Source organism: Phyllostomus discolor, chromosome 7, assembly GCF_004126475.2.
Source record: "Phyllostomus discolor isolate MPI-MPIP mPhyDis1 chromosome 7, mPhyDis1.pri.v3, whole genome shotgun sequence".
NCBI classification, from domain to species: Eukaryota; Metazoa; Chordata; class Mammalia; order Chiroptera; family Phyllostomidae; genus Phyllostomus; species Phyllostomus discolor.
This window is the reverse complement of record NC_040909.2, coordinates 3,289,274-3,302,248: the sequence shown is the minus strand read 5'-3', so window position 1 is coordinate 3,302,248 and position 12,975 is coordinate 3,289,274. Positions and strand designations below refer to the sequence as shown.

The window sequence follows — 12,975 nt, the reverse complement described above, 5'->3', positions numbered from 1 at the left end:
TGCAAGCAGGGGAGGCGAGGAAGAGGAGGGTGCGGTCAGAGCGCTGGGGGGACCCGTTCATTCTGACGATGGGAACCTCTTCCCCGGAGGGACGAGAGCAGGGCCATGGCCCCACCGATCTGTTTACACAGAGATGCCCCTGGGCGGCTGTGCAGAAGAACACGGCAGGGCACGTGTCAGCCAGGACCCGTCAGCCAGGCTGAAATCGCTCCAGGTGTTCCGGACGAGGGGACTGTGATGCCCGAAAGGGACTGAGCCACAAAGCGGGGTGGCGAGGGAACCCACAGATCAGCCGCAGCAGGAAGCTGCTCCCGCTCTCAGGTTGCAGCGATGATGGAAGGAACCAGTACCCCAAGGCCCAGGGGCCACGGTCACACGCAGGAGAACCACGGGGTGGGGCAGGCTGCCCGAAGGAGAGGGATGCGATCCTCCAGAGACAGGCGGGGAGTCCAGGCTTCTCCCACCTTCCACACGCTACCGTCCTGGCCCTAGACCCCAGCCTGGGCCTGCTCTGGGCCCCTCCGCAGGCACTTTCACAGCGGAGGCCTCCAGCCTCCAGCCGGCAGCTGCTAGGACCCAGGGGGCTGGTGCCAGGCCCTGCCCCTCCCTTGCCCGCTAGCTGTGTGGCTGTAAAGGGCAACATCAGAGTGACAGCCAGTACCATCTCCAGCAAGAGCTGAGCTGCTGGCGCAGCGGGGAGAGCCACAGCCTCGGCCTTGCAGCCCTCCATGGGGCTGGCCAAGCCCCCGAGAGGATGGCGGCCTGGGCAGCAGAGCCAGAGCCTGGGCGGCCTGTGAGGTGAGGGGCCAGAGGAGCAAGGGACGGGGGCTGGGAATGGGGGGTGGAGGGCCGTTCCACCTCGCTCTCCGAATCCCAGCACAGGGTGAAGCCTGAGCGCTAAATGGCCAACTCCACAAGGCTGAACGCCGCAGAGGTCGCAGGCTCCATGGGGTGGATCCTGGCGGCTGTGGTGGAAGCGGCAGCACTGCTGGGCAACGGCGCGTTGCTGGTCGTGGTGCTGCGCACGCCGGGGCTGCACGACGCGCTCTACCTGATGCACCTGTGCATTGTGGACCTGCTGGCGGCCGCCTCCATCATGCCGCTGGGCCTGCTGTCCGCGCCGCCGCCGGGGCTGGGCCGCGAGCGCCTGGGCCCCCTGCTCTGCGGCGCCTCGCGCTTCCTCTCGGCCGCGCTGCTGCCGGCCTGCACGCTCGGCGTGGCCGCACTGGCCCTCGCGCGCTGCCGCCTCATAGTGCACCCGCTGCGGCCCGGGGCGCGGCCTGCGCCTTCCCTGGTGCTCACGGCCGTGTGGGCCGCAGCGGCGCTGCTGGGCACGCTCTCCCTGCTCGGGCCGCCGCCCGCACCACCCCCGGCCCCGGCCCGCTGCTCCGTCCTGGCCGGGGGCCTCGGTCCCTTCCGGCCGCTCTGGGCGCTGCTGGCCTTCGCGCTGCCCGCCCTCCTGCTGCTCGCCGCCTACGGCAGCATCTTCCTGGTGGCGCGCCGCGCTGCCCTGCGGCCCCCGCCGCCAGCGCGCGGGGCCCGGCTGCGCTCTGACTCCCTGGACAGCCGCCTCTCCATCCTACCCGCCCTCCGGCCGCGTCTGCCCGGGGGCAAAGCAGCCCTGGCTCCCGCGCTGGCCGTGGGCCAATTCGCAGCCTGCTGGTTGCCCTATGGCTGTGCCTGCCTGGCTCCCGCTGCGCAGGCCGCGAAGGCCGAGACGGCCGTCACCTGGGTAGCCTACTCGGCCTTCGCGGCTCACCCCTTCCTGTACGGCCTGCTGCAGCGCCCCGTGCGCCGGGCGCTGGGCCGCCTTGCGCGGCAAGCGCTGCTTCGGCGCCCGCGGGCCTGCACTCTGCGCACCTGGCACCCGCGGGCGCTCCTGCAACACCTCAAGGGACCTCCAGAGGGCGCTGCCCTAGGCCGTTCGGAGGCACCGGAACAAGACCCGGGTTTGGCTGGAGGCGAGATCCTCAGCATGCCGAAGGCCACCTGAGAGGAGCTCTGTCTCACACACTGAGCTGGGACGGAGAAAGGGGGGTGGCATTAAAAAGGGGACCGGCCAGCCTGCTGCACCGGTGACGGCAGGTGCCCTGAGGCTTCTGACTCAGGAACGGCAATAAGGGAGGCTGCAACCTGGTGAGGCCCAGAGGGGAGCTGGGAGTCCTGGGCTCTGGGCCCAACTCTGCTGCGTGGCCTCGTGCGCAGACCGACCCTTCCCCAGGCCTCACTTTCCCCATCTGTGCTCCGGACCATCTCAAAGGGCTTCCCCACCTTAGGTGGTCTGGACACTCCTGGATGGGCCCCAGGCCGAGGAAGGGGCAGAGGTGGGCAGGACCCCAAAGAGGGTCCTCAGGGCTCACGGCCGCAGGGCCAGGCCGGGTGACACCGCAGCAGGAGGAAGCGGTGGCGAGTGGCCCTCAGAAGCACCCCCCTGCACGCACCGGGGAGAGACTGGACAAAGCCACTGGGTCTCCTCCATCAGCTTCGAACACGCCCAGGCAACCACGGGAGCAGTGTGGTGCTAGCGGTCGGGGCGGGGGCGGGGGGTGGACGTGTCCCCCACAGGGCCCTGCAGCCCCAGAACTAGGGCGGGTGGGTTCACAGACGGGGTCCTCTGGGGCCCTCTGCACTCAGTTGCTGAGGTCTTGCCAATACCCACAATGTTCCACCGCTTCCTGGTCTCAGAATATTTATTCAAAAACAGGGATTGAAAAAACTGTACAGAGTGTCTGCTACTGAGAACTCAGCCCTGCCCCCTGGGACGCCCCCAGCGGCCCGGCAGCGCCCCCTCTGGGTTGCCCTCAGCCAAGCCCAGCCAGTCTATTCCAGTAAAAGGGTGTCAGTGGAAGCAGCAGGGGTCTGCGGGGAGGTGGGGAGAGAAGCTTGGCCCCCAGCCGCCCCCAGCCCTCCTCCCTGACCCCCACAAGGGGGCAGTAGGCTGGGAAGCCCTAAGGGACGGGGAGTGCATGAGTGACCCCCAAAGCGGGGGTACTAAGGATGCTCCCTGCATCCAAGCACAGAGCTACAGGGGGGTGGAGCCCCTTTCCTGGCACAGCCGCATCTCCCAGGACCCTGGACCAGAAACGCCCCCACTCTGAGTGCAGGAGCTCCCCACAGACCGGGGCCAGGCAGGGCGTCCATGCTTTTGGGCATTAGTGGTGGTTGGGACCCCAGGCCGGAGGCTCCTCGGCAGGTCGGGTGCGGAGGCAGCCCCTGCCGGCGGTCCTGCCTACTTCCGCGCCCGCGCCTCCGCCGGGCCTCAGTAGGGCGAGAATTTCTGCCGCTCGGCTTTCTTGCTCCCATTGGCCGCTGCCATCTTGGCAGTGTAGGCCGCCAGCCCCGGCGGTGGCCCTGGGGAGGCAGGCGGTAGGGCCAAGAAGGGCACGGGCTTGAGGCCGATGAAGTTGGACAGGGAGATGGCGTAGGGCGCGCCCAGCAGGCCTGGGGGCGCCGTGGGCAGGGCCGTCAGGGGCGGCGAGAAGGGGGCAGACAGGTCTGCGGGGGCCGAGCCGGGCGTCCCCCCAGAGGTAGACTTGGCCGTTTCTAGACTGGAGAGAGGGATATGGGGGGGAGATGAAGGAGGAGGTGGGGGTGAGAGGAGGCAACGAGGGCAAATCGGGGGTGAGATTAGATGACAGACAGAAGAAGGGAATCGAGGAGGACAGGGACATGGGGTGCACGTATGTGGGGGGCAAACGGGAACGGTGGAAGGGGAGGGAGGGAGGGAGGGAAGGAAGGACAGCAGACATTGTCTGGGGCCAGAGGAGCAACGGGGAGGCCGAAGGTCCAGGACACGGAGCCAGGCGTGGGGGAGGAGGACAGAGGGGCGTAGGTGGAGAAGACGGGGCGACACGGAGGGGGGTGAGGCAGAGCACAGCCCCCGGCAGAGGCCAGCCTCCCCGCCCTACCTGTGTCTTCCTCAGGCACAGAGGCCCCGTGCCCTGCGACCCAAGACCCCTGCCCCCCGCCCACACTCACCAGGCAGTGATGAGGTACTGAGCCAGGGCGATGGACACCGGCGAGCCCGTGATGGTCACGTGCCGCTCCCCGGCACCCTCCGCCTGGCTCCCGATCTTGATGTGAGCCCCCGACATCTGCCGAATCTCGCTGATCTTGCTGCCCTGGCGCCCGATCACGCAGCCAATCAGCTGGTGGGGGCGGGGGAGGGAGAGGGGAGGAATTCAACCCCGGGCAAGGCCCAGAGCCCCCCGGGGGCCCCTAGCCACCCTCCAACCGCCCCCCACCCCCTGCTCACGTCGTTGGGAACCAAGAACTCCTGCGAGCTGGTCTGCGCCCCAGGATCCAGTCCTAGGGAGAAGAGGGGTCGGGCGTGGTTCTGGGCCTTCCTGCCTCCCCACCACCACTCCAGGGGGCTGCCCGGCCCCGGCCCCATGGGGCTTGCCCTGCTTCCTCCCGCAAGGCCGTGTGCTCACCTGGCACCATGCTCGGTGACGCAAAGGGGACTGCGTGGCCCGAGAGCTGCTGCAGCTTAGTGACCTGGGCCGAAGGAGAGGGGTCAGAAGTCAGGGGAGGCTCCAATGGGGAAGGGGTGCCTTGGGCTGTGGCCACTCACCTCAGCGGGGGTCACGGCCCCATACTGACCCTGGACGGAGAAGCCCTGTGGGGCCAAAGCGGAGGAAGGGGGGTTACGGTGACAGGGTAGAGCAGGGTGGCCAGAGCCACTCCTCCTCCCTGCCTCCTCCTGGGCCCCGGATGCCTCGTCCCATCCCCTCCCCCACCTCGATCCCCCTTCCGCAGTAACGCCCCACCCCCCTGCTGCTCCCCTTACCTGGTTGGCAGAGAGAAGGACAGTACCTAAGGACAGGCTTGGGTGATACGGGATGGTGGCTCCTTTGGGTGGGGACTGAAAGGCACAGACGGGGCAGCTCCATCAGGACACCCCGGACCTCACGAGGACCCTGCGTTCCCAAGGCCCTCCCCCAGCCCCCAGGGGATGCATCTGACCTCCTGGAGCTCCCGGTCCGGCCCTGCTTCCCCGCCCCGCCCACCCCCGCCCCAGGTGTCACCTGCACGGGACTCAGGGCCAGACAAGACGGCCAGGGCCCAGCCCCCACCCGCTCTCCCAGCCCCAGAACAGAACCTCCAGGATAACAGCACAGATCTGGCGCACACACAGGATGATGGCATCGGGCACCCCGGACACGGTGACGGCACGCTCTGTGGAGTTGGGGAGCAGGTCCCCTGCCACCTGTACCTGGGCACCCGTCGTCTGCAAGCAGAGAAGAGGGGCCACTCTGGCTGCTCCCACAGCCCGGGGGAAGGGCTGCCCAGGCTCCGAGGCGGCCGGAAGCCCAGCTCCTCTGGCACAGCTGCAGGGCGGGGCCCCCGGGGGCGGCTTCCCCTCACCTCTCGGATCTCCTTGATCTTGGTGCCAGCCTTCCCAATCAGGGAGCCGCACTGGCTGGCGGGGATGACCAGGCGCAGGGTCACTGGAGGCCTGGAGACGGTCCCGCCGTTGGCGGGAGCGGAGCAGAGGTCCTGGGCGGGAAGATTGTGGGTCGGCCCCGGCCGCCCCAGGCCGCCCCCCTGCCCCAGGCTCGCACCCATTCCGGAGCCCTGCCTGCCTGGGCTGGTCCTCCCCTCCCAGCCGCAGCCCGAGTCCCGTTCCTCCCGGGGACCCGGCCTGGGCCCACACCCCAGCGGGTCACACACCTCGTCCAGCTTGAAGGCGATCATGGAGACCGCGTGGAAGACAGCCGCCGTGGAGCCGGTGATGGTGGTGATGCGCTCCGGGCAGGAGCCCTCAGAGATGGTGATCCGGGCGCTGCTCTGCGGGGACGAGACAGGCACCGGGCAGCCGGGCTGCTGCCTCACCAGCAACCTGTCCGCCCGCCCCACGCGCAGGCGCCAGCAGCCGGAAACCGCCCCCTTCTCAGGGCACTGACGGGACCTCCCCTTCCCTCCCCTCCCAACCAGGGCCGTGGCTCCCTCCCCAGCTCCTTCCTCACCTGCTCCCGGATCCGCTTCACGGTCTCCCCTTTCTGTGGGGGAGAAAGCAGAGGAAAGGCCCTGGGTCTGAGCGGCTGGGGGCGGAGGCCTCGGGTTTAAGGGGACACCCGGAACGGAGCCCGACACCTACCTTCCCGATGATGCTGCCCACCTCCTGCAGACAGACGGGACAGGAGTGGAGTCAGGGGGTTACCGACGCCGAGCCCACCCCGTCCTCCCCACCCCCGCCCCAGGCCGGCCAGGCCTGACCTTGCCTCGCCCCTTTCGCACCCCCACCGCACCGCCGAGTCCCCGCAGGGAAGCCCCTCACCTTCCCCTGCATCAGCATCCGCAGTGTGAGGGTGACGCTGAGCTCCGGCTCCTCCTCCAGCCCCGCATCTGAGCTGCTCATCCTGCCAGGCGGGGCTGCGGCCCAGGCGGCCTGGGAGTGTGTCCGCGTCCACGCTGCGGCCTGGCCGGCACTGGCAGGGGCGGCAGAAAGGGCACTCAGGTTGGAGCCCAGCCCTGTTTCGGGTCCCCTGCCCTTCCATGGGGACCCTGGGGCGGGGCCGGCCAAGCTCCCAGAGAAGGGAGATGACATGGACCCTGCGTTGCAAACGCCCCGCTACCTGGGGTGCTTGTGTGCAACCCACCAGCTGTGCAACCCCGGACAGCTCACTGAACCTCCCTGGGCCTGAGCCCCCAGCCCGGGGGAAGATGGGAAACCAAGCCCTGCCCCCGAAGAGGTATGAGAAGTAAAATAAGCCCTGGCAGGTGTGGCTCAGTGGATTGAGCGCTGGCCTGCAATCCGAAAGGTCGCTGGTTCGATTCCCAGTTAGGGCACGTGCCTGGGTTGCGGGCCAGGTCCCCATTTGGGGGCGTGGGAGAGGCAACTGGTCCATGTATCTCTCGCACATGGATGTTTCTCTCCCTCTCTCCCTCCATTCCCCTTTCTCTAAAAGTAGGTAAATAAAATCTTTGAAACAAAAAAAGAAATGGGTGGAGTTTTTTTAAAAGAAGTAAAGTGGGCTTCGGACCCGAGCGGCAGGCACCCGGTCTCTACGAGCACCCTTCCCTCCCGAGCGCCAGAGGAAAGAGTGAGCGAGGAGGCCTCTGGGAGTCCGGAGAAAGGGAGCCCCCTCACCGGCCTCTTGGGACACAGGACCCCTGGGGACTGGACCTGGCACAGCCACAGGGAGCTGAGGGAGGTCTGGGAAGGACAGGTGAAGGGGAGGTAGCAAGGCTCCAGGGGGGGCTCCTGGGCCCCTGCCTTCCCCCGGCCCAGCAAGGGCTTGGGGGCGTGAGCCGGCAGCCCCGCCTGGGAAGCTGTTCCTGTCCGCTGGAGCCCGCTAAAGCAAGAGCCCCTCAGACAGCCCCGGGCAGGGTCCACTCAGTACTAGAAAGCGTGTGTGGGGGGGGCCTCGGTCAGGGACCAGCGGCCTGCCCCGAGGTTTCCCGAGCCCCCTCCTATGTGCTGAGGGGACCAGTGTCCAGGACGGCCCCCTCCCCGGCCCACAGCACCTCCTACCGGCCCAGGAACCAGTCATTCGGGCCCTGGGTCTTAATTTCCTCACCCACACAATGGAGGGACCGCTCCCCCCGGACTGGGTGGGGAAGGGTGAGGAAGGGGCCTGGGGGGGGCCGGGAATGGCGAGTCCGGTAACTGATGGCGAGAGGAGCCGCCGGAGACGACGAGCTGCCGGGATTAGCCCGGTCGCCAGCCCTCCCCACCCCAGCCCTTTGCAAACCCGGACTTAATCCCGAGCCTTAATCCTGCCTGGAAGTCCCTCTCCTCCAATGCTGTCTCCCGCCAAAGCTCAGCCTCGATGGGGGGCTCACTGGGGGACTGGGACCCCAGGGGGAACTCGGGGAGCAGGACCAGCTGGAGCCAAGTCTGAGCCGGGACCGAGCCCTCCCCCCCCGCCTGGCAGGGCACGGGGCCAAGGAGGCGTGGCCCGCCCACTTCTGGCCTCTGCCCCCCGTCCTGACGGGAGGGTCAAGGGCACAGGGCTCTAGCCAATACCCTCTTCGGAACCCTCCAGCCAGCCAGGCCTCGGGCGCGGACTAGGAAGTGGGGACGTCCCCACCTGTTTCTTCATCTGTATATTGGGGTGACCACCCTATCCCCCCCAAGTACTCAGCTAACTGCTGCTTCTCCAGCACCTGCTCCTCCCTCCACTCCAGTTTTGCCCACACACTCTCCAGAGGTCAGAGGCCAACTGTGGACACAGGGACCGTGCTCTGTGGGCACCCTGGCCGGCCCGGTGCCGGCACTCCCCCGCCAAGAGCTCGAGATGACGCTGTGGTTTCTGTCTCCCTGGGCTGCCAAGCCCGGCGGCCCCTGAGCCGGGAGCCAAGGCCGATGCCTTCCCGTGTCTCCGGACCTCAGGCCAGAGCCAGGCCAGAGAAGGTGCTCGAACATACTGGTTAGCTGGGCGGATGAATTCGCCGGACAGAGGGGGAACCTGATGCCCACGGAGGGTCCGTGCTGTCCAAGGTCACGGAGGGCTGGGCCCGGCGGGACTCGCGGCGTCCTGCCTGCGGGTGCGGGGCTCGGCCACAGGTCCCGTCTGCCTCTCCGTGTCTGTCCCTTCTGCTCTGAGTCCTCTTTTGCCGGGGGGCGGGGGGCTCTTGAAAGGTGGGGAGCAGGCTTCAGTAGTCTCTGAGACCTCGGCCTGGCCAGCAGACGCGGGCCCTGTTTAGAAAGGGCTGACAACTTGTCTAGAGCCACGGTCTTAAGCTGCAGAATGTTCTGGGCCTCAGGAACCCCTCAGGGTGGTGACCAATGGGAGACCTGACCTCGCCCCCACGCCATTTCCGTGTCACCACTTGGGGTCCTACGTCCCAGGAGAGACAGGTCAGAATGGCCGGAATGTGTCCAGCACTGGGGCTCCTACCCTGAAAAAGACAAGGCCTGAAGTAGCACCCCACTGCCCCAAGCCTAGAGGGCGACCTTGGCCAGACCTGCACCTGACCTGGGCCTCAGCTGACCCACCTGTGCTGTGTGTGTGTGTGTGTGTGTGTGCATGCACGTGGGGCGGGGGCGAGGGGGGCGCTGCTGGTCTCACGTGTCCTTCCTGTTCGGAAGGACCCCCGAGACCTTCCCCATCGTTAGGAGAGACCAAGGGGTCCCACAACAGGTCGTCCGAATCGTGCTCCTAGCAGCCCTGAGGACGAACACGCAACCCTGTGTGGCATCCTCGCCCCCCTTCCGCCCTCAGAGGGGCTCTAGGGAGCTACTGGCTGCCCAGCCTGGTGGGCCCTGGGTCCCTGCCGGGCCACCCACACGGAAGCCTCACCTCATGCCACAGTGACCTCCAGCTCACCTCTGGGGGTGCCCAGCCCCCTCTGGTCAGCAGGGCTCCCTGGCAGAACAAGCCCAACTGAGACCAGGCCTCTGGCCTCCAGTGTCCCCGCCTGGCCCCCAGGCCCCCTCCCCAGACCGAGTGCCCACTCCCCCTGTCCCTGGCTTCCTGCCACACAGGCTGGAGGGGGCGGTGTGGGGGGGAACAGCTGTGTAAGCGACGGGAGGCTGATGGTGGCTGCCCCTTCCTGCCCCTCCCCCCAGCTGTCCCTCTCTCTCTCATGACAGCTGCCCAATCAAAGGGCTAGGGGCTTAGCCAGCTCCCCCCACACTCGGGGATCAAGTGTCCACCCAGGCTTTGTTCTGGAGCAAGAACAATCCGGGGGAGGGGAGGGCTCCTGGGACTCGGGTGGCCTGGCCCGCCCCTCGGGGGATTCCCTGGGCTCTGCGGGCCGGAGCCCAGCGTCTGGACCATCCAGGGCATTATCAACCCACCTGGGCTGGGGGGAGAGAGCGGGCCAGTCTCCCAGTTGGTCCTCCCCTTCACACCCCCAGGACCCTCAGCCCCTCCAGCCGCTAACCTAGCAACCTCCCACACCTACTCCCAAGGCAGCCAGGCCGGCCACACCCAGGGATGCTGGGGGATGCTGGGGACCGGGCGGGGTGGGGCGGGGCAGGGGCCAGACCCAGGGCCTGGGGGCAGGCACTGAGGGGTTCTGACTCCCCGGCCTCGGGCTTCTCCTGCTTACAACCCGCCGTTAGCCAGGCCTCTACGAGAACTGCCTCAGCACCCTGGGACTGAGCGTCCGCCTTCCAGCCCTTCCGGCCTCCCGGGAGGCCCACCCACAGCACTGCCGGGGAGAGCCAGCGAGAGGGGTCTGCAGGGGAGCAGCCTGGGGCCCACCGGTGCCAGCCCCGGGCTCCTGACCCGGGGCTGTCTTGTCCCCTCAGTGCCGCGCGGGGAGGGGAGCGCCGACAACCTAGCTGGTGCCAGAAATGCGACAGACTCCTCCGGACATCCTCAGGCAACCACCCCAGCCAACCCCCCACAAGAGTCTGTACAGCCAAGGGAGGACCAGGCAGACCCAGGCCCAGACTGGGCTCCAGGAGGGAGGGCAGTTTCGGGGTACGGCCCCACCCACTGGTACCCATCCCCTCACTGTCTCACCCACATTGAGAAAGGTCTCTAGCTTCCATTCCTCAGACTGGGTCCCACTGCTGCTCAACAGCCATCCTTGGCTCCCCAGTGCCCAAGGAATAAAGGTTGATCTCCATAGACAAGCACTCAAGGGCCCCCGCCAACCACACGCCTCATCGCAACCCCATCCCCCCACCCCCCACCCCACCCCAGGCTGCAAAACTCGCCTAGCACCTCCAGGTCCCCGGGCCTCTGCCCAGGCGGATGCCACCTTGAAACGCCCATCCTCCCGCTCTGTCAAAATCCTTCTCCAGTGCCACCTCCCCTGTGAAGCCCTTCCCAACCTCCCAAGTCAGATACAACCACCCAAGACTCTGGGCCCCCTGAAGATATGCCTACAACTCAAGGGAGCCCCAGATAGGCATTTCTGAGCCTGTCTTTCCACACCGCAGAGCGCTTCCGGAGGGCAGGGACCAGGCCTGGGCTCAGTGTGAGGGAGAGAAGGGGCTCCCAGCGCCTGGAGCACCAGGGGCCAGAGATGGCGCTGAGGGTCTCAGGGGAGCAGGGGGTGTGGGGGTGAGGAGACCCAGGGTGCAGAGGCCAATTCCTCAGGAACCCCAGCTCCTGTTCTTGCTGCTGCTGGGAGTCTCGGGGCTCCCCGGGCATGTCAGTGGGGTGGGGGTTTGCACTGCGCTTTGAGACTTCTGGGTGGGCTTCCCCACGAAGAATGGGGGCTCTGCCTGTCACAGCTGGAAGGGCCGCACCAGAGAGGAACCTGAGGCCCAGAAGGGAAGGGGCTTGTTTGTAAGGCTCCATGGCAGGCGAGTGGCAGGGCTGGGGAGACCCAGGGGACCCCCGTGGAGCTGAGACCTCTTTCCCCAAGAGGTCTGCACCATCAAGAAGGGGTGATGAAGGCTGGAGCGGGGCAGTGATGGGAGCAGGAAGGGTGGATGGAGCCAGTCTGGGGACACAGGGCGGGGCGAAGCCAGCCTCCCTGTGGCCTGGGCCTGCCAGGGTGTGTGGGCCGCCTGCTCCCAGCCCCCCACCCTGAGCACGCAAGAAGAACAATCCCCTTGTGTCTGGGCAGCCTGAGCCTGCATGCTGATGAGGCCGAGGGGGTGGGGGCTGGGAGGGGGCGCCTTGGAGGTTGAGAGGGTGCTAGGGCCCGGAGGGGCTAGGGGACCTTGAGATGGAAAACGGGGAGGGTCCCAGGTGCTGGCCCTGAGACAACAAGAACCACCCCAAGAGACAGGGAGTTGAGGTTTAAGCTTCTGGGGAGTGCAGGGCTTTGAGAAGCGCTTTGTGGGGGAAGGAGGGCCCCTGAGGACACGTGCCCTGCTGGTCCAGCACGAAGGTGGCCACCCTGGGCTGGGTGGGGCCCGGCAGCCCACACTCTGGGAGGAGGGGATGCAACCGGCCCTGGGCGCATCCCTGGAGGACCACTCCCCAGGGTGCTGGGCCGGGTGGGGCGCCGGGTGCCACAGGTCTCAAGATGGCCGGCCTGGGATAGGGGCGTGAGAAGGCAGCACCTCCTCCTCCGACCAGGCAGGCCCCAGGGCCCGGCTGAAGTGAGTGGCCAAAGCCCCCTCCCCCCCAACCCCAGGACTCCAGCTAAGAAGCCAGGTCAGAGCCGAGGGGCTGAAGAGCCGCGGGCACCAGGGCCACTGTGAGCCTCCCGCGGCCATTCCCACACAGCCCCGGGAGGCGTGTGCGGGGCCCCAGCAAAGACTGCAGAGAATGGGAAGGGGTGCGGGCTGGGCCAGAACCGCAGGGGACGGCAGATGGGGACAGCGAGGGAGCAGAGCCACGACCCGGGGCGGGAGACCCAGAGCAGAGTCGGTCCGGAGGCCATAAACAGCAGGTGGGATGAGGGCCTCGACTCCGGGGTCTCCGGTGTTGGGGGTTCCTCTGGCGGGCCAGCGCCCCCCACCTGTGCAGGCCTGGGCCCGGGTGGGATAGAGACCGTGTTCCTCGCAGTCTCCCAGGCCCCCAGACCCAGGACCCGGGCCTGTGGACTTGGACACCGACTCCCCGCCCCCGGTCGAACCCCCAAACTTCTCGGCCCGCGGTGCCCCGCCCGGCGCGCGCCCTACCTCGCTGGGGCTGTCCTGCGGCGGCGGTGGCGCGGCGGCTGGGCCGCTCAGTCCCACATTGTCCCCGGGAGAGGCGGCCGCTCACAACTGCGAGTGACATCAGCTGCGAACAATGAGGGGTTTGACAGGCGCGGAGCCCGGCCGGCCCGGAGCCCGGCTCCGCGCCCCCCCACCCCCACCCCCCAGCCCGCCCGGCCCGGCCCCTCCCCGCCCCCTCCCCGGATCCGATTACAGCGCGGCGGGCCCGCCCCAGTCGCCCCAGTGCCGCAGCCGCCCGCCCCGCCCCGCGCGCGCGGCGGTGCGCCTCGCGCGGCAGCCGCGTCCGAGAGGGCTGGGCGACCCTCCGGCCCCTGGGAGTGGGGGACCACGGGCGCGGGGGAGGGATCGGGCCTGAAGCGCGGTCCTCCGACGCCGCCCGCGCTGCGCCCGCTCCCGAGTCCCTTCTTCCGGCCGGGCCGCTCGCCCGGCGCCGCTGCGGAGCCCCCTGCACC

General features: G+C 68.1%; 2 protein-coding genes across 4 annotated transcripts; one reads left to right on the top strand and one right to left on the bottom strand.

Annotated features, from left to right (window-relative positions):
- Positions 1-731: 731 nt before the first annotated feature.
- Positions 732-2,670, top strand: GPR62 (G protein-coupled receptor 62). The gene is made up of 2 exons (XM_028518593.2): positions 732-798; positions 878-2,670. The coding sequence occupies exon 2, from the start codon at positions 902-904 to the stop codon at positions 1,991-1,993; it is 1,092 nt and encodes a 363-aa protein (XP_028374394.1). The 5' UTR covers positions 732-798; positions 878-901; the 3' UTR covers positions 1,994-2,670.
- A 2-nt stretch (positions 2,671-2,672) lies between these two features.
- PCBP4 (poly(rC) binding protein 4) lies at positions 2,673-12,650 on the bottom strand. 3 transcript variants are annotated; one of them, XM_028518460.2, is made up of 13 exons: positions 12,485-12,650; positions 6,281-6,431; positions 6,101-6,124; positions 5,970-6,002; positions 5,674-5,790; positions 5,368-5,499; positions 5,102-5,230; positions 4,790-4,864; positions 4,574-4,618; positions 4,434-4,497; positions 4,256-4,308; positions 3,979-4,148; positions 2,673-3,548 (listed from the first exon to the last, which is right to left on the bottom strand). In XM_028518460.2, the coding sequence occupies exons 2-13, from the start codon at positions 6,359-6,361 to the stop codon at positions 3,260-3,262; spliced, it is 1,212 nt and encodes a 403-aa protein (XP_028374261.1). In that variant the 5' UTR covers positions 6,362-6,431; positions 12,485-12,650; the 3' UTR covers positions 2,673-3,259. The 3 variants fall into 3 exon arrangements, with proteins under 3 accessions (XP_028374261.1, XP_035886145.1, XP_035886146.1); XM_036030252.1 differs by having other exon boundaries at positions 2,673-3,351; positions 12,485-12,623; XM_036030253.1 differs by lacking the exon at positions 5,102-5,230 and having other exon boundaries at positions 12,485-12,623.
- Positions 12,651-12,975: the final 325 nt, after the last annotated feature.

Bases quoted from the DNA above. Each gene is read 5' to 3' on its own strand.
- GPR62 (XM_028518593.2), top strand. From the start codon at position 902: ATGGCCAACTCCACAAGGCTGAACGCCGCAGAGGTCGCAGGCTCCATG.
- PCBP4 (XM_028518460.2), bottom strand. From the start codon at position 6,361: ATGAGCAGCTCAGATGCGGGGCTGGAGGAGGAGCCGGAGCTCAGCGTC. The intron at 5,231-5,367 runs GTGAGGGGAAGC...CTCTGCTTGCAG, and splicing joins AGATCAAGGAGATCCGAGAG to ACGACGGGTGCCCAGGTACA. The intron at 4,149-4,255 runs GTGAGCAGGGGG...CGCCCCCACCAG, and splicing joins AGTTCTTGGTTCCCAACGAC to CTGATTGGCTGCGTGATCGG.